Source organism: Canis lupus, chromosome 32 (assembly GCF_048164855.1).
Source record: "Canis lupus baileyi chromosome 32, mCanLup2.hap1, whole genome shotgun sequence".
Lineage (NCBI taxonomy): Eukaryota > Metazoa > Chordata > Mammalia > Carnivora > Canidae > Canis > Canis lupus.
In genome coordinates, this window is record NC_132869.1 from 20008811 (window position 1) to 20029498 (window position 20688).

At 35.4% G+C, this 20688-nt stretch overlaps 1 protein-coding gene across 5 annotated transcripts in view; it reads right to left on the bottom strand.

The window, feature by feature from the left end:
* SPPL2A (signal peptide peptidase like 2A) overlaps positions 1–20688 on the bottom strand; it is a 151868-nt gene that overhangs the window by 10943 nt on the left and 120237 nt on the right. For 3 of the 5 annotated variants that reach the window (XM_072808486.1, XM_072808489.1, XM_072808487.1), the window contains exons 6-16: positions 16842–16993; positions 14046–14142; positions 13511–13612; positions 13076–13213; positions 12281–12362; positions 11475–11549; positions 6780–6836; positions 6531–6584; positions 5962–6064; positions 3661–3738; positions 2162–2322 (exon numbers count right to left, since the gene is read on the bottom strand). In XM_072808486.1, coding sequence (XP_072664587.1) covers positions 2162–2322; positions 3661–3738; positions 5962–6064; positions 6531–6584; positions 6780–6836; positions 11475–11549; positions 12281–12362; positions 13076–13213; positions 13511–13612; positions 14046–14142; positions 16842–16993 — 1099 coding nt within the window. The remainder of the gene's footprint in view (positions 1–2161; positions 2323–3660; positions 3739–5961; positions 6065–6530; positions 6585–6779; positions 6837–11474; positions 11550–12280; positions 12363–13075; positions 13214–13510; positions 13613–14045; positions 14143–16841; positions 16994–20688) is intronic. The other 2 variants (XM_072808490.1, XM_072808488.1) reach the window with 1 other exon arrangement.

Sequence of the window (20688 nt, forward strand, 5' to 3'; positions counted from 1 at the left end):
GGGATCCCGCTTCTCTGGTTCTTAATCTCTGCTCAGGCTTTGATCTCAGAATGGGAGTTCAAGTCCCATGTTGGGCTCTGCACTGAACATGGCCTACTCTAAATAACAATAAGCACTGGGTGTCCTACTGCTAGCTTTCATGGCACCCTACTATAACTAATAAATACATTTATCGTACTTTGTTAGTGACTATCTGCATCCTCCACTAGACTCTAACTTTCAAGAGGCCATGAGAGTAGGCCTGTTTCTAACTTGTTCATCTTTTATCAACAGCACCTAAAATAGCACCTGGCTCAGAGAACTACTCAATTAACATTTGCTAAATGAAGAAATATAAAACTATTTTAAGAAAATGATCACGAAGAGTATTTTTTGGAATGTGACTTTCAAAGGCTAAAAAGCAGAGTATATGTTGTAGGACATACTTTAATTTAAAAAAATTTTTTTAAAAAAACCTCTACGTGGTATCTTCTTCAAGTAAAAGTTATAAGCTATCTTACTAGTTTAGTTAAGGGCCTTGTGGCCATAATTCTCTGTGCATAAATGTAAGCTGAGACAATGGCATTGTGAGGTAGACAGGGCAGGTATTCTTTTAACCAAATTTCAAAGGAATTACACGATTTACCCTAAAGAATTCTAGACCAGTGGTTCTTCTAAATATAGTAGTCTAACTTACTATGTTAATCATCTCTTGTTAAATAAAGATGATACTACAGACCAACTACAAGATGGATGAACTTTGAACTGTTTATCTACTAACAGAATTACAGCCATCCACCCAAAGTACCTCTATTTTTGTTCATGTGACCACTAACACGCATGTAGGGAGCAGATGGAGGAGGGTAGTTTGCTGTAATAGGGCAAAGCAGAGCTAACTGCCTCATGAAGGGATCAATGCCATGGCCCTGACCTTAATACACTAGTTTCCCAACTCTCTTTAATTTCAATGGAAACAAACTTTACTGGAATATCAAGAACATTTAGGAAAAGAAGAAAGGGGTTTAACTTCAATGAAAAAAAAAATCTCAAACATAATAGATCTGATTTTCTGTCCCAGGGAAATCTTGATTCATTTAAACCTAAAATAAGTACCCTATTTAATTTAATTAGACCCAGTTAGGTGCTGAAGAGAGTACATCCTTTATCTGCAAAACCTCAAGACTATTACTGTGCAAAAGAGCTAATGTCAGTCTCAAAAATTCAGTACTTAAAATACTTTTATTTTTCAGGGCACCTGGATGGCTCAGTCAGTTAAGTGTCTGCCTTGGGCTCAGGTCATGATCCCAGGGTCCTGGGATCGAGCCCTGCATCAGGCTCCCTGCTCAGTGGGGAGCCGGCTTCTCCCTCTCCCTCTGCCTCTGTCTGCCACTCCTCTGCTTGTGTTTGTGCTGTCAAATAAATTTTTAAAAATAAAAAAAAAAGTTTTATTTTTCATAAAGTCTAGTTTTGTGTGGATTTGAAAACTCATGTTGAAATTGTTGTTTTGGAGTATGGAAGTTCCTCAAAAAGTTGAAAATAGAGCTACTCTATGACCTAGCAATTGCACTACTAGGTATTTACCCCAAAGATACAAACATAGTGATATGAAGGGGCACCTGCACCCCAATGTTTATAGCAGCAATGTCCACAATAGCCAAACCATGGAAAGAGCCCAGTTGTCCACTGGCAGATGAATAAAGAAGATGTGGTTCATATATACAATGGAATACTACTCAGCCATCAAAAAACATGAAATCTTGCCATTTGCAATGATGCGGATAGAAACTAGGGGATATTGTGCTAAATGAAATAAGTCACTCAGACAACCAGAGAAAGACAAGTATCATATGATCTCACTCATGTGGAACTTAAGAAGCAAAACAGAGGATCAGAGGGGAAATTCTAGAGAAAAAAAAAATAAAACAAGATGAAATGAGAGAGAGAGACAAATCAAAAAGACAGTCTTAATCATAGGAAACAAACTGAGGGTCACTGGAGGAGAGGGGGTTGGGGGCTGGGGTAACTGGGGTATGGGCATTAAGGAGAGCACTTGATGTAATGAGCACTGTTTGTTATATAAGACTGATGAATCACTGACCTCTACCTCTGAAACCAATAACACATTATATGTTTTAGTCACTGAATTACGTCATAACTTGGTAACTGAGATAGAAGTACATACCTGATAGCCACTACCTTTCCAGAACTTTTTCATTTCCTTACGTCTCCAAGCAACAATTGAGGCAGTAACAAGTGTGCAAGGAACTAAATAGAGGAGAGCAGGCTGCCCCTTTTTCATCAGCACCAGAACAACAAATGTAAGTATCATGCCAACAGCATAGGCTGTAAAAAGAACACCAATTATCAGTCATTTCTACATGCTACCACAGTTGGATTTTGACCCCCTCACTGAGGTGGTGGTTTTCAAATATTTCTGAGGACATTTTTGCCCTATGACTTTTTTTCTAAGACAGCAATTAGGAGAGACATTCCTCATAGCTTTTTAAAGTTTGGGAACTGGTTAATCATTAATTATTGACAAAGATATAATTCAAGAAAGTCTCCATTAATCTGTCACTGTTAAGGATGTTGAGTTATTGCATATTTCAGATAACTAAAATTTGTACCTGTAGGTACTAGAAATTGCTTTGAAAATCTTCCTCATTTTGATTATATACTTCTTGGGATTCTTCAACAAGTGCATACTAAACATCATCTGATCTTTCCTTAATGACTCAGCATCTCATCATAAACAGAGGATCTCAGAATATTGGAGCTAGTACAGTCTTTATAGACAATCCTGATTTTATAGACAAGGCAATGGAGGACCAGGGAAGTTAAGTGAACTGCCTGAAGTTATACAGCACAGTGAACAGAGAGCCCTCTTATCTGCCTTTGCATTGAGTGTTCTTTTATTCTATCACACTGACTGGTGCTGGACTTTAATACATTAATGCCCTTGTACAGTACCATTCTTAATAGCCTCAAACTGCTTTTCTTATATCTTTATAATTTTTTTCTTTTATCTTTTCACTCACTTAGCTGTTCTTTCTTGTTGTCAAGTACCTATTTCTAGAAATGCCCTTCTCTACTGCTAGCGTAGAGCACTTTTAATTTACTGCATTTAACTCCACTGTGGAATTGAAAATCTTGCTACAACAGTATCTAAATGGCTCTGAAGCAGGCTTCTCACCTAAGAATAAAGAGATTGGTGTATGGACTTTGAGATATCTGTTTGATATGTTTAGAAGTAAAGTATTTTTTGGCTTGCTTCCGGATCTTCTCTGTTCTCAATGAGACAAATAGAAGGTTAAATGACAATTACCTCTGCTGTCTCAAGTGAGATGTTATTGTGCCATAAATTCATTTATATAAATACACTGTTATTCATATAGTATTTTAAGAAAATCTGAATCTATTATCATACAATTTATGGACTACTTATGTGTTAGATGCTCTAAAAGCACTTAAGATATGAAACCTAATGATTTTCTTTTACATACAGATTTTTAAACCTCAGAAACCTTGTGATATAGGTAGAAAAGTATTATTTCTTTTTGATGGAAAAACTTGTCTTACTAATTAATGATGAAGAATTAAATTTCAGGACTTCTTATTTTCAGGCCTCTACCTTTTCCTATAAACAATTCAACATAATAGAAAGACAAAACAAAAATTTACCAATTGTGGAGGAAACATAGTATATAGAAGAAGAACCAGTCTGAACATCAAATCTTCTACAGTATGCAACCAACAGACCTAAAAAACAAAAAACCACCAAATACATTATTTTCTTAAAACAGTAACAGCAATACGAATTCAACTATTAACAATGGCAGCAGTGCCATGCTGCCATTGTACTTATCATTTATTTTTTGCATTGTGAGAACATTAAGGTACCTCAAATATTGGACAAAATTTCATATGATTTTTTTAAAACTTAATGCCATTTTTAAACATTTTCCCAAACCATTAAATAGTCTTTTAAAATATGGTTTTATTAGCTGCTTAATATTCCATGACATGGAGAACATTTTTTTTATATTTCTGTGGTTATCAGTTGTATCTTTCATTTATGATTTTATTGATTTGAGTTCTCTTTTTTCCTTGGTTAGTCTAGCTGAAAGTCTGTCATTTTTGTTTATCTAAAATTAAAAAAAAAATCAACTCTTACTTTTATTCATCTTTTCTACTGTTTTCCTGTTCTCTATTTCTGCTGTATTCTATTATTTCCCTCTTTCTGCTAACTTTGGGCTTAGTTTGTTCTTCTTTTTTTATTTATTTTTTTTTTATTTTTTTTAAATTTTTATTTATTTATGATAGTCAGAGAGAGAGAGAGAGAGGCAGAGACACAGGCAGAGGGAGAAGCAGGCCCCATGCACCGGGAGCCCGACGTGGGATTCGATCCCGGGTCTCCAGGATCACGCCCTGGGCCAAAGGCAGGCGCCAAACCGCTGCGCCACCCAGGGATCCCAGTTTGTTCTTCTTTTACCAATTTCTTACATACAAAGTTAGGTCACGGGATGCCTGGGTGGCTCAGTGGTTGAGCCTCTGCCTTTGGCTCAGGGTGTGATCCCAGGGTCCAGGGATTGAGTGCCACATTGGGTTTCCTGTATGAAGCCTGCTTCTCCCTCTGCCTGTGTCTCTGCCTCTCTCTCTGTGTCTCTCATGAATAAATACATTAAATCTTTAAAAAAAAATAAAGTTAGGTTGCTTATCTGCATTTCTATTTTCTTGATGTATGTGCTTATCACTATAAACCTCCCTCTTAAACCGCCTTTGTTGCATCCTGTAAGTTTTGGAATGTTGTTTCTCATTTTTCTTAAAATATTTTTAAATTTCTTTTATTTATTTTTAAAATATTTTATTTATTTATGAGAGACACACAGAGAGAGGCAGAGACACAGGCAGAGGGAGAAGCAGGCTCCCCACAAGGAGCCCAATGTGGGACTCAATCCCGGATCCCGAGATCACGCCCTGAGCTGAAGGCAGACGCTCAACCACTGAGCCACCCAGGCACCCTTAAATTTCTCTTTTAATATTTTCTTTGATGCGTTGTTTTTTCAAAACTATTTTGTTTAATTTCTACATACTTGTGAATTTTCCAATTTTCCTCCTGTTACTGATTTCTAGTTTCACACCATTGTGGTCAGAAAATATACTTTGGTATATATATAATTTCAATTTTCTTAAATTTGGTAAGATTTGCTCTGTGGCCTAACGTGATCTATCCTAGAAAATGAACTAAGAGAGTTGCTACACTGGACTTTGCACGCCAACTCACAAGGCTGAGCTGTTGGCTTCTCTCTAGCTGGCTTTACTATGTAAATGAAAGGGCTTATGCAGAAGAGCCCATACTTTTTACCCCTTTACAGGCAGTTAGTACTGAGAGAGTGAAGGACAAACTCTCAGCTGATTAAGAAACACTAGTAATTACTTCTATGCTATATTATTCCTTGCCTGGGATTGAGTTTATTGTATAGGTAGCCCGGTGAGAAAAATGCAGCTGTCAGAGAAGATACACCATATGCTGTATTTTTTGTGTGTTATAATGCCCTACAAGCTGGTGTTCTATTATGTTTCCCTTAATCATGACCTTGCCTGGTATCCCTAAACCACCTTCTGAACACATAACTATTATTTTAAAATAGAAGTAATAGAAACTGCAATATATTTGGTATTATTAAATTCAACTTTTAAAGGGTTTTGTTATATACTTTCTTGGGCAAGTAGGTCAAACTGATCCTAGGTGCTTTCTCTAAGACACTTATGAGCCAGGGGAGATAGACTTTGGTTGTTACCATTTGGGCTTTATCTTCTACCCCTTGAAATGCTTTTTTTTCTATTTTCGTCACTGATCCCAGCTCTAGCAATAACCATAAATGGTTAATACAGAACAAGTAACTTTTAATAGATACTAAGCATTTGGCAATTTTAAACTATCAGTATATTTTACTGAAATTGTTACAAACAATTGCTTACCTGGTACAATAATATCCCCAAAACCCAGTATTGAAACTGGCATGAGGCACACACTCATTACTGAGAAATAGGCCAGCTTTGGCACCCTGATGACTACTGGCAACTGTAATTATGAAAAAAAAAAAAAAAAAAAAAAAAGGCACCAATAAATCTCTTAGAAATTTTTACACATATCTCTTAGAAAGGGAAGGATTGATATTAGAGTAATTGTTTTAACATTTTTAGAAGAATTTGAAATCAGAGAACATAAATTACACACTTATATACTCTGAATGCATAGAAAGCTTGAAAGAAATAGATATACAGTTTTGGAAAAATGAAACCCAACACACATGAGGGTTAACAGAATTAATCCAGTATTCCCACATCTAACCTTTTTTTTTTCCTTTTCTTTCTTTCTTTCTTTTTTTTTTTTTTTTGTCTTTATACCAAAAATAGGACTCAGGTCTTGAAATATATATATATACATATACTTTTTTAAAATCTGGATTTCTTTCTCCCAAAGAAGAATCTTGTCTCAGAGGGTATGATTTAAAGTCCAATGAACATATCTGAAATACAATCCTTACTTTCTCATGGGGAGCTGAGGGTTGAGCAGTGGCTTCCACCAAGTTTCCATCATTCTAGGATGAAACCCAAGTCAATAGGTATTTAATAATTTAGAATAACTAAGAAAAGGGCTATATTTTGTGAGAAATAAAGTTTTACAATACCTTAACATGCACTATATGACCAATGTATTACACGGGAAGGCAAAATTATTAACTGGACACACATATATACATTGGTGGCCATTTCTGTTTAATTGCCATCCCTACCTTTTCATTATTTCCAAAAGGTCCAGCTGCAAGTTCAACCATGATACTCTCGCCATTCTAAAATTGAGGAGGAAGATGAAAGAAAGAAATTGTCCAATCATTTAAAGAGAATGATCTATCAGTATTCAAGAATGATTTGACCCTATGGCTAATGGCCTACAGAAAACTAATGAAAAACAGGCTGCAGACAGCCCTTTATCCTTAAAAAAAAAAAAAAAAAAAAGTTTAGCAGAAACTGAAGCCGTCTAAAACAAAATTCACCAAGCACAATGCTTCATTCTATTAGAGTTCAACAATGATCATTAACTAGCAGATAAACCACACACATATTATTCAAGTGAAGCTCTGGGCACTGATCTGTACTGACAACAAATAGCTAGCATTTTTAATAGACTATAAATTTTAAGTGCTTATAATCACATTATGTCATGTACCATGTGTCCTTAGTCATTTTTAGCAATAACAGTGAATAGAGACAAAAGAAATACTAAAATCTTTTTGTATTTAGATTTATATAAATACTGGTAACTTTATTTGAATAAAAATACATTTGACCTTCTGGCTATTCACATAATAACAAAGAAGTCACACTTGCAAAGACCCAGCCCTAAAGAACTTGAGAAGCTTCTATAGCCTGTCTCCTGTCCAGTTTTGGCCCTGCCAGCCTTTTAGGTCTCAATCAAAACATAACCTTAGCTGATTTTCATTGTGTCTGGCTAAGGTCTTTTTATGGGGGCTATGTGAGGAGTCCTTTAATAATTCGTTCCTGACATATAAGACTGTTGTGAAGGGGAAACATTTTGATATAGCAAAATGAAGACTGCATGAGCACCCACCTATACTTTACATTACGATGAATATATCACCAAACAGATAGTGGGAAGATCAAAAAAATGCTGAATTTGAAGAGAATTTGATCAAGTAACTATAATATTTTCCATGTGGGTGGGGAGCATAGGAAAAATCACTTTAGTGTTTTTAAAAGGACTTCACTGATATCTGAGCTGAGCGGAAAGGATATAATCTCTAGCTACAGAAATATTTCCCTCATGTTATGCTTCAGGTTACAGAAGGGTTAAGTCACAGGAGTTTAGGAAAACAGACTAATATTAAATACAAGTCCTTATTTAATTTCCAGATATAGTTCATTTTGGTTCATTTTCTAATTGTTATTTAAAACACTTAAGTGAAGGCTGTCACTGACATTCTCTCCTACATTCAGGTATCTGAGCAACTACTATTTGCAACATACTATACCAAGTTACAGGAGTGGAAGGAAAAAAGAAATGAAGACAGATATGTGGGTTTTGTTTGTTTACAGAGAGAAATTGAGAGTGGGGCTGGGGGAAGAGGAGCAGAGGGAGAGGGAGAGAGAGAGGGAGAGAGAATCCCAAGCAGGCTTCATGCCCAGTGTTGAGCTCAAAACCGGGCTTGATCTCACAACTCTTTGAGAGTTGGACAGTTAACTGACTGAACCACCCAGGTACCCTTGAATATAGGTTCTTATTGCCCATACTCTTGTGGCCACCTGCTCTGCTTATTCGTTAAGACTCTGCTAACACCAGAGCTGAAAGACTGTTTAACGTGTTCAATGTTTAATCCTTAAAGTTTTCAATTAAAAAAAACCCAAATCAGAAATTACATATTTGATTTTCATTTTGAGTTACTTACTAAAGCAAGTTACCTTAATAAAAACAAGCCAGACTGAGAAGGTGTTAAAGTAAATCTATACTGGTGAACTCCAAAAAGCACTTCTAATCTTTTTTTACCAGATCACAGTACTAGAAATCACATTCCTAGTCAGTGGCAACAAATATAGGAAAAAAAGAAGATGATAAATTCTCTAGACGGAGAAGAAAGAGGCCTCGAAGGCATCTTTATTATTATTATGCTTTATCTTTTTTTTTATTTAAAAAAAATTTTTTTTAATTTATTTAAGATAGTCACACAGAGAGAGAGAAAGAGAGGCAGAGACATAGGCAGAGGGAGAAGCAGGCTCCATGCACCGGGAGCCCGACGTGGGATTCGATCCCGGGTCTCCAGGATCATGCCCTGGGCCAAAGGCAGGCGCCAAACCGCTGTGCCATCCAGGGATCCCTATCCTTTATCTTTAAAAATCTGAAACTTTTTATGTGTAGGGAATGTAAATAGTTTGCTGACAGACACAGTTAGCATTTATAAAGTGATACGAGTCTTTAAAAGGAGGGGCACCTGGGTGGCTCAGTTGGTTAAGCATCTGACTCGATTTTGGCTCAGGACATGATCTTAAGCGTGCCCTGAGTACAGAGCCTGCTTACAATCCTTGTTCTGTTCTCTCTCTCTGAAAAAAAATTAACAACAAAAAAAACTGAATGGAAAAAAAATTTAAAGGGTTTAGTTACAGTTCATATCGACATGCCCTGTGTAATATATGTGCCATATGTTATGACTATCTGCTGACTTATGAGAATGACTTTGTATAGAGAATGCTTTACTTTCATTATGAGACCCCTTTGGAGTGACAGAAACATTTTTTTTTTTTGATCCAAACAAATTGACACAAGCTGGGATGGCTTTAGATAGAAAGCTTTCATTAACCAACATTTTTTTGTGATAATCCATAATACTAATTCTATGCTTTAAAAAGTTTACTTTTGCTCAACAAAGTCAATGACTCAAATGGCTCATCATTAAGGCACAAAAAAATGTTAGTAAAATGGTCTGGTTAGCTGCAATTTGGGGCACTTAACTACATTACCTACTTGCATTTTATTTTATTTTTTTAAAGATTTTATTTATTCATGAGAGAGAGAGAGAGAGAAAGAGAGAGAGAGGCAGAGATACAGGCAGAGGGAGAAGCAGGCTCCATGCAGGGAGCCCGATGTGGGACTCGATCCCGGGACTCCAGGATCAAGCCCTGGGCCGAAGGCAGGCGCTAAACTGCTGAGCCACCCAGGGATGCCCCTTGCATTTTAATTTTAGCTCCCTAAGGGGGCACATCTTTGTGCGCCAAGTTTATGCCATTATAGAAAATACTAAAAGTGCAGAGTTTTACAATGATTTCACAAATGGTAGGGGCAAAAGAAGAGATAAATAACTAATGGGAGTGGCCTGGGCGGCTCTGTCAGTTAAACAGCTGCCTTTGGCTCAGGTCATAATCCTGGGGTCCTGGGATTGAACCCCATGTTGGATTCTTCACTCAGCAGGGAGTCTGCTGCTTCTCTCTCCCTCTGCCTGCCAATACCCCCTGCTTGTGCTCTCTCCGCACCCCCATCCATCTAATAAATAAAATCTTTATTTTTATTTTAAAAGATTTTATTTATTTATTCATGAGAGACACAGAGAGAGAGAGAGGCAGAGACACAGGCAGAGGGAGAAGCAGGCTCCACGCAGGGAGCCCGATGAGGGAATCGATCCTGGAACTCCAGAATCACGCCCTGGGCCGAAGGCAGGAGCTAAACTGCTGAGCCACCCAGGGATCCCTAATAAATAAAATCTTAAAAAAAAAAAAAAAAGAACTAATGGGAAAAGTGTAGTGATTATAATATCAAATACTGAATACTTGAGAATGACAAAGGATAGAGAGATGATATAAAGTTACAAAATGAGACTCAACATGATATGGGGAAAGCAGGAGAATTGAGCAATAAAATACTCATGAAATGGGAATAGGGGGCACCTGGGTGGCTCAGTAGTTAAGTGTCTGCCTTCAGCTCAGGGCGTGATCCCGGAGTCTGGGTTGAGTCCCTGCATGGAGCCTGCTTCTCCCTCTGCCTGTGTCTCTGCCTCTCTTTCTCTCTCTCTCTCTGTCTCTCATGAATAAATAAATACAAATCTTAAAAAAAAAAAAAAAAAAAAGAAAGAGAGATGGGAATAGGGACAAGTAGAAAAACTGGGCAAATAATGAAGGACTATCACACTCATCCAATACCTCTCTCTTATTCTGGGAACAGCATCACCATTTTATGGAAAAGCTAGTGGCAGAGCTGGGGATAGGTGAATCAGGAGCTGTCAGCTGCCAAGATTATAATATCATAGAAAAAGCCAGTCTGGCGCAACAAACAAAATGGACAGAAGTGGAAAGAGAGAGTATGCACCCTGGGTCTAGTTTCTTCTGAGACCAGCTCCATCTTGGCCTCTATTCAGAGGTTGGATAGAAGGGACCTTTGTGGTATAGAAAGGTTAGATTGGGTTCTGTCAGTTCCAACCAGGAGAATTCTACTGATGGAAGAGAGAGGCTGGAATGCTAGCAATATTCCCTCACAGGATGGATTAGGAACTCGAAGCACAAAGTGCTGAGTGACTTGCTAGGGTAACAAAGTTACAGAGCTACACTTCATGTCTTCAGACTTCTGGTGTGGAGCAGTTTCTGCCTCAAACTAGGGGTACAGAAATCAAAGTGGCAATGACGCATTTTCATTCTTTTTGCTGCTTATATTATCTATAGCAAATTTTTATTGTTTTATAATAAGAAAAATTACTTTAAAATGGGTATGAAGAAAATTTATACTCTCATGATCCGCCAGGAGACATTTTTCATTTAGCAGAATGATTTAAAGGCTTAAATAATCCTCTATGAAAAGGCCAACTTCAATGACAATTTTCAAAAGAGAATCAGCACTCACTTAATGGTAAACACTTAGAAAATTAGTAATCTAAGAGCAGGTTTAAACTTCTCTTCTAGCATGTTTCTCATGGATTTCAAAAATATCATACCTTTGTGATGAATGGTGTTATGAAAACAAAAAACACATCATAGAGGAGGAGAAGGCCTAGAAGTATCACACATGACTGTTGAAAAAAAGAAAAAAATTAAAGGTCAAACTTCCATCTAAATTAAGAGATCATAAAAAAAATGATAATAAATAAATTAAGAGCTCATATTGCTTTGCAAGTATAAATAAACATGTGAAATTACATTTGAACACTATTTTTTTAAAGGCATTTAACAGTATTACTATTTATAGTTTTATTCTACAAGTCACATTAACAATTTTATCTGCTTTATCCCATTCTTTAATTTCTTTTCCTTTAAAAAAATTTTATTCTAATTTTTAAAATTTAAATTCAATTAATATATAATGTATTATGGTTTCAGAGGTAGAGATCAGTGATTCATTAGTCTTATATAATATCCAGTGCTCATTACATCACATGTTCTCCTTAATGTCCATCAGAAAGAATCACTAAATCAAAGAAATGTTCTTTGTTGATATTTTGTCTATAAGGATTTCATGAATTTGGCAGATTATATAAATGATTAAAAAAATATTTCAGCTAGCAAATCAGTGGTTAGTTAGGCCTGGTGATTGGGACTAATTGCAAAAGGGCAGGAGAAAGCTTTTGAAGTGATGAGAAGTCTTCTATAATTGATCAGGATGGCGGCTACAAAGTTATTCATTTGTAAAACTTCAATAAACTGTATACTTAAAATGGATGCATTTTGTTACAAGTAAATTATACTTGAATAAAGTTGTTTTAAAAGAAAAAATTATTTTAACTAGCCAAGCAGTCTACTTTACCTTGAAGTTGGGTAACTTCAGTGTTTTAATTAAATTCAGACAGAAAGCAATCCCCAAGATATCCTGCAAAATCCAAGCCCACCTAAAATCAAAAGAAGTTATTCTATTGGTTTATGTAGTTATTCTTAAATGGGACTTTTCAAAGAAATAGATCACTAAAGTAGTATCATTCATTTGCTAGGATTTGACTATTTGATTATTAAGCAGCAATTATAATGACAAAAAAACTTCTCATACTCTCTGTATTTATTAATTTACTATCCTACTAGAATAATAAATACTACTCTACTAAGGAAAAGGTGAAAGGCTACCTCAGAACATACATTGAATATAGTACATACTTATCTTTAATCTTCTGTTTCTTTTAAAAAGTTAGTTCATAACTAAAGATATTGGTTTTAACATATGTCCCGATAGCTGGATCTAAAGGAAACGAGACCTATGTAACATAATCTACCAGGAAGTGATATGCATAATTATCAACTGAAGCTGCCTAAAATTGTATAAACTTTATTTCCAAATTTTAGGCTAGGAGTGGCTTTAAGCTTTAAAAATTTTATTAATAAACCATTAAAAAGTCAAAAAAATTTTTCTGGTTATCCTGCCTGCAGATGGACAGATACTTGTATATTTCCTTTCTTACATAAAAGATAGAATACTCTATATATTATTTTTTCACTTAAAAATACATCCTGGAAATCACTGCCTGTCAATTTAGAGATCTTCTTCATCCTTTACAGCTACATTGTACTTCATAATGTGGATGTATTATAATTAAGTATATTTTTGGGACACCTGGGTGGCTCAGCGGTTGAGCGTCTGTCTGCTTTCCGCCCAGGGTGTGATCCTGGAGACCTGGGGTCGAGTCCCACATCGGGCTCTCTGCATGGAGCCTGCTTCTCCCTCTGCCTGTGTCTCTGCCTCTCTTTCTCTCTGTGTCATCAATAAATAAATAAAATCTTTAAATAAAATGAATTAAAAAAAAGTATATTTTTGAAGCCTATTTCAGCTTAAATGTTTAAATCATAGTACATATTTTCTGGTCTCAATGACCTTAAATTCATTATCACAAGATCTCCTTTATAAGTACTTATTTAGCTTGTTTCAAGACTATGGTGTTGCGGGATAAAAGTGAAAAAAAAATCTGTAATAATCATAATGCATAATTATCAATCAAGATATAAAATAATGTATCCTTAATCTAAAAGCAAATACACTGAGTACTCATACCTATCTTCATTTCTAAATACGGCCCAAACAACAGCTACTGCTATGCATAGTCCAGAGAGCAAAATAAGTCTCACTTCAATGCTTTTGCCACGAAACATAAACCTAAAAAATAGACTGAAATTAGTTACTCTGTAGATGAAATACAATGTTCACTTCAACATGAGAAATGACAAATGTTAACCATAGTCATAAGAAAGCTATTGAAATATCAATTTAAAAGTCATGATTTGAGTACAACAAATGATATATCAAAGAATATTTGACACAGACATAATGAAAATGTTCTATATCTATGCTGCCCAATACAGTAGCCACTAACTCCATATAGTTATTTAACATCTGAAATGTGGCTGAGACTGAAGAACTGAATTTTTAAATTTAAATTAATTTAAATTTTAATAGTCACAGGTATATTGGATCACACAGGTTTAAAATACCACTTCTTAAAAAAATAAATAAAATACCACTTCTTTCCCCTGTTCTATTTCAAATTACAAATACCAACATTATAGGATTCCTTGTAAGAGATACATACGTGCATTGTCCACATGGTATCTTACGAATTAGTGCAGCAAGACAGTTGTACAGACTCATTGCTGATGCTATGCAGAAAATTGCTATCATAACATAAACTAGAAAAAAAAAGACACTAAATTATATGAGAACAGAAGAAAATATGATAAGAAAATATTTTTACAAGCAATATTAATGCAGCTTTCTTAGTGAATCGTTGTTGATACTTTCAATGCTGGGACCATACTATAATCTGAATTGGTTACTAAGCTGAAAATATTTAGATCCTGAGTTTTACTGAAGAATGGGTATTTTATGTGTTGTTTTAGTTCCATTACACACTGGTAGGACTGTTCAAGGGCTACATTTTCTATCATTCAATGATTCAAACATGTCTGTTAAAGCTGTCTATGAAGTGAGTTGTAGACACTTGTAAGTACTTACATCTAAGGAATAGACAAATTAAGGAAGTAGTATAAACATTTTTAAAATGCAGCTTAGGGATGAGAACTGACACCTACCTTAGACATTAATCATGCTATATTTCCCTATCGTGTAATTTACCTCTAATAACTTGACCTGTGGTAAAAACCAAATCCATTTAAACAAACCACTTTATGATATGAAGCTAAGGTAGTTAAAACTCACAAATATTTTTCTATATTAGCTATACTTTTTTGACAATTATTTAAAATTACATTTGATCTCCTTATTCTCAAAAAGGGGAAGAAACTGTTGTACTCTAAAATAAAATACTCGTTTCTCAAAATTTCACAATGGAAATACAAATTTTACCTGAATTTTTTCATATTTCACTAACTTTCAGAAAATTGAAACTCTGCTCTATAGGTGAGAAAGAAAGAGTAATCTAGAGACAGTAAGTAAAGGATAGCCCCCCTTCCTTCCTTCTTTCTTTTTTAAAAATCAATACAGCTTTTATGTCATCTTTAAAATGTCATAGAAAAATCATCCAGCATCTTGCTGTTTATGTGGCTGGACAACTTAGATCTTATTCAGGAGTCTGCAGAAGTGTTCCTTTTTCGGAAACACAGATACAAAAAATAAAAAAATAAAAAATAAAAAAAATACATTTGAAAAAAAGAAAGAAAAACATACCATCCAAAATTTTCTGATATCCTTGTTTTTAAATATTGGCCACTTTCCAATTCTGAACTTGGACAAATTACTTTTTTAGTCCCCTGTTATTTGTTAACACTAGTTACATATGGTAATGTGAACGGTAAAAGAAAGTAAAAAAACTGCCAAGTTATGTTTGGTAAGTCATCCACCAAAGGCTGCCAACTGAGTTTTAAAACTTAGGTAGAAATCATGCTCCTGAGACCCTAATAGAGTTTTAAGTATTTCATTCAATGTTACATAGGAAAATGATTAGGCATGAGAAAGTATCCGGTTAATATAACCACCTGTAGTTACTTTCTTGAGCATGACTTAAAATGGTAAGGGGAACCTTAGCAATTTGATATATTTTTATATATTAAAAATGGCAGCAACTTTAGCCTTTAGGAATCATTTGGAGGTACATTAAATCCTGTAGTATCATGTCGATTTTGTCAGTCATAATTAAACCCCATGTCCCAGGTTTAATAATTTTCCCACTAAAAAAATTACATTTATAAACAAGGTCAACTTTTTAAATACCAGTAAATTTAAGGAAATTTCTCACCAAAAATGAAAACATGCTTTAGGGGGGGTAGAGGACTTTTTTTCCTATCAAAGACCACTAATTAATTGACTGAGGGTCAGACACAAACAACTGAAGGCTGGTATTAAATTAGAAAAATTAACTGCACAATGATAATGTAATATAAATAACTATCCTAGTACCCACTCTCCCAGAAACAAATTGAAATATGAGTGACATTCAAATAATTCTTTTTTCTAACTGAAAATGTATGTCATAGGTCTAGTTTTTAATGCTGCCACAGGACAGGAGGAATTGGAAAATAGGCTGAAACTAACCCGAGTGCCTCAGTTTTCTAGTCCAGAAAATTGTGCTAATCTTCTCCAAATAAGCACTGGAGCCTGTGGTGGTTTTTACAAAGTGTTTTTGCTAGTTCTTACCAAGTACATTTCCCTTTTCCCTGGTCTCCTCCTCTTTATGTTGTGCATTGGCTAGAGATGGCAAATTTCCATTCTTTCAGACCACTAACACGATTCTCCAGGGGATGGGCAAGCCCTTAGAGTTTCTACCCCACCTTCTTTTTTTTTTTTTTTAAATCTCTACCTTCTTAAAGGGAAAGTACCCATTACTTTCTGGACCATAGGCAAGTACTTGTGTGTCTTTACATGTAGCACAATCCTGACTATTGATTCAAGTAAAACAAAATCTGAGTGATACATCTTGAATTGCACACTGACAAAGGAACAAACCACACTTTGAGGGTAAGGAGAGGCAATAAATTAGTAATTTGAATATTTTCTATTTCATGTAACTAAATACAGTTACCAAGAGGTCCTTAAACTGTTGCTTAGATAAGAGGCTCTCCATCTCCAGCTTTACCTGCAGAGAGGAAAAATTAGGGGCCACCACAATTTTTTTCTGAGTCATCCATGAAGAAGTATTCTTATTTCAAAGACATAGTATATTTTTAATCTGAGTATTTTTTATCCCAGAGTGATGGAGATCTAACACTTCTGATAGTTTAAAAAGTTAACATCACTTTAATTATTTGCTTAAGCTTCCCAGGTATAATATCTTAAATCTAGTGAAGTAAATGAAAAACTTGTAGGCTGAAAGTAGCAAATATGAAATATGACTTCTTAAAAAAAAAAAAAAAAAAGAAATATGACTTCTTACCCAACCATTTGTAGAAGAAATAAAGTAAGACCATCATAACACAGCAGACAACCACAAATATTACAACTGTTAGAGGACTAAAAGTTAAATATTCGTCCTTCTTTCTCCTCGTTTCTCTATCTTCAGTGTTTGTCACTGCCTTCATGCTCTCCCTGTATAAACACACACAGGAACTTCAGCCAATCTCTGCCAAGTACAGTTATTTTTAAAATCTATCTCCAATACCAACATAAATTTGTTTCTGACTACAAAGTAATAATACTTTAAAAACAGTACACCAAACAGAAAGTACTTAATCTAGGGATGCCTGGGTGGCTCAGCAGTTGAGCATCTGCCTTCAGCTCAGGGCATGATCCTGGTATGGGGATTGAGTCCCGCATCAGGCTCCCTGCGAGAAGCCTGCTTCTCTATCTATGTCTCTGCCTCTCTCTGTGTGTTTCATGAATAAATAAATAAAATCTTGGGGAAAAAAAAGTACTTAATCTAGAAAGTAAAAAGTTCCTACAATTTTACCCTCCAGAGATGATCTGTTATTAACCACTAACTTTTGAAACAGCATTTTTTTCCAGAAGCAAAATTGGGAAAAAGTGTCAATTTTTGGCATCTGTCATTGCAAACAGATACATTTAAAGCTATTTTTATTCCAGTGAAGGATTTATACATTCATATATATTATAATGAAAATTTTATATATTCCTATTTAGTGTATCAGTTCTCCAGGTGGAATGCTTTAATTTTTTTTTAAAGTTTTATTTATTTATTCATGAGAGACAGAGACAGAGAGAGAGAGAGAGAGAGAGAGAGAGAGAGAGAGAGGCAGAGACTCAGGCAGAGGGAGAAGCAGGCTCCATATAGGGAGCCTGATGTGGGACTTGATCCTGTCTCCAGGATCATGCCCTGGGCCGAAGGCAGTGCTAAACCGCTGAGCCACCCAGGCTGCCCGGTAGAATGCTTTAAAGGAAAAGACAAGGATACCTGAGTCGCTCAGTCAGTTAAGCATCTGCCTTCAGCTCAGATCATGATATCAGGGTCCTGGGATAGAGCCTGTCTTTATTCTACTTTTAGAATTGGCCACCTCAATTTCAAAATCCATAATGTTGAAAGAGAATTTTAAAAGCAGCAATAGAAAATAGTTACATACAAGGAAAACCCCAGAAAGGCTATCAGCTGATTTTTCAACAGAAACCTTGCAGGCCAGAAAGGAGTAACATGATATATTCAGAATATTGAAAGGAAAAAATCTGTAGCCAAGAATATCTAGCAAGGCCATCATTCAGAATAGAAGGAGAGATAAAGAAGTTCCCAAACAAAAGTTAAAGGAATTCATCACCACTAAACCTGCTCTAACAAGAAATGTTAAAGGAGACACTTTGAGTGGAAAGGAAAGACCATGAGTAAGAAAAGTAGGAAGCACAAAAGCAGTAAAAATAAGTGTGTGTGTGTGTGTGAGTATATATGTATGTACACACTTATCAAGGGACTCTCAAAATAAGGACGTAAAGTATGACACCATATACCTAAAACATGGGAGGTTGAGAGAGGAGTAAAGAATGAGTACACACTTAAGTAATCATCAACTCAATATAGACTGCTATATGCAGAAGATATTATATACAAACCTAATGGCAACCACAGGTCAAAAACCAGTAAAACATACACAAAATAAAAAGAGAAAGGAATCCAAGTTTATCAATAAAGAAAGTCTAATTATAAGAGAAGAAACACAGAAGAACCACAAAAAAATCCATAATACAAGCAACAAAATGACATTATAAGTACATATCTATCAATAACTAACTTTGAATGTGAATGGTTGAAATGCTCTAATCAAAAGACACAGGGTGACAGAATGGATTAAAAACGCAAGACCCATCAGTATGCAATAGATGAATCTCAACAAGAGACTCATTTTAGACGTAAACACACATGCAGGTTGAAAGTGAAGGGAAGAAAAAGCATTTATCATGTAAATGGGTATGAAAAGAAAGCCAAGGTAGAAATACTTACATTGGACAAAATCGACTTTAAAATAAAGGCTATAACAAGAGACAAAGAATGACATTATATAATAATAAAGGGGACAATCCAACAATAAGCTGTAACAATTGTGCATATTTATACACCAAACATGAGAGCACCCAAATACATAAAACAGTTATTAACAAACATAAATAAGCAATAGTAATACAATAACAGTAGGGGACTTTAACACCCACTTACATCATAGGACAGATCATCCAAACAAGAAATCAACAAGGAAATGGTGGCTTTGAAAGATGCACTGAACCAGATGGATTTAAGATATATTCAGAACACTCCATCCTAAAATAGCAGAAAATATATTCTTTTCAAGTGCACATGGAACGTTCTCCAGACTAGATCACATATTAGGCCACAAACAAATCTCAATAAATTAAAAAAGATCAAGGTTATATCATGCATCGTTTCTGACCACAATGCTATGAAACTGGAAATCAACCACAAGAAAAAAATCTGAAAAGATCACAAGTAAACATGGAGGTTAAATAACATGCTACTAAACAACGAGTGGGTCACCTAAGAAGTCAAAGAAGAAATCAAAACTCACATGGAAACAAATGAAAATGAAATCAAAACAGACCAAAATCTCAGGGATGCAGCAAAAGCTGTTGTAAGAGGGAAATTTATAGCCTACCTCAAGAAGCAGGAAAAATCTCAAATAAACCACCTTATCTTACACCTAACAGAGCTAGAAAAAGAAGAAAGAAACTCAAAACAAAAGAAGGAAGGAAATAATAAAGATCAAAACAGAAATAAAAGAAATAGAAACTAAAAACAACAACAACAACAACAACAAAACAGATCAAAGGAACCAAGGGCTGGTTCTTTGAAAAAAATCAACAAAATTGATAAACCTTTAGCCAGACTCATAAAAAAAGAGAGGACTCAAACAAAATCACAAATGAAAGAGGAGAAATAACAACCAATACTACAGAAATACAAAGGATTATAAGAGAATATTATAAAAAATTATATGGGAACAAACTGGACAACCAAGAAGAAATGGATAAATTCCTAGAAACATATAACCTTCCAAAACAGAATCAGGAACAGAAAAAAAACTTTTTTTGAGCTAAGTGTCTTTTTTTTTAAAAAGTATTTTATTTAAATTCCATTTGCCAACATACAGTATAACACGCTGTGCTTGGGACGCCTGGGTGGCTTAGCAGTGCTTACACAGTGCATTCCCATGAGCAGTGCACAGTGTCTGCCTTTGGCTCAGGGCATGATCCTCATCCTCAATCCTGGGGATTGAGTCCTGCATCGGGTTCCCTGTGGGGAGCCAGCTTCTCCCTCTGTCTGTGTCTCTGCCTCTCTCTGTCTCTCATGAATAAATAAAATCTTTAAAAAAAAACAACACCACCCTTTGCTCATCTCATCAAGTGCCCTCCTTAGTGTGTGTCACACAGCTACCCCATCTCCCCACTTTTCCCCTTCTGCAACCCTTTGGTTTATTTTCCAGAGTTAGGAGTCTCTCATGGTTTGTCTTCCTAATATTTCCCCATTCACAGTTCCCTTCTTTTCCTTATGGTCTCTTTCACTATTTCTTATATTCCACATATGAGTGAAACTGTATGGTCTTTCTCCAATTGACTTATTTCACTCAAGGAATAGAAAATTTGAACAGACTGATTACCAGCAAAGAAACTGAATCAGTAATCAAAAATCAAAAAAGTCTCAGCAAACACAAGTTCAGGACCAGAAAGCTTCATAGGTGAATTCTACCAAACATTTAAAGAGGAGTTAATACCTATTCTTCCTAAGCTATTCCCAAAAAAAAGAAGAGGAAGGAAAGCTTCCAAAATCA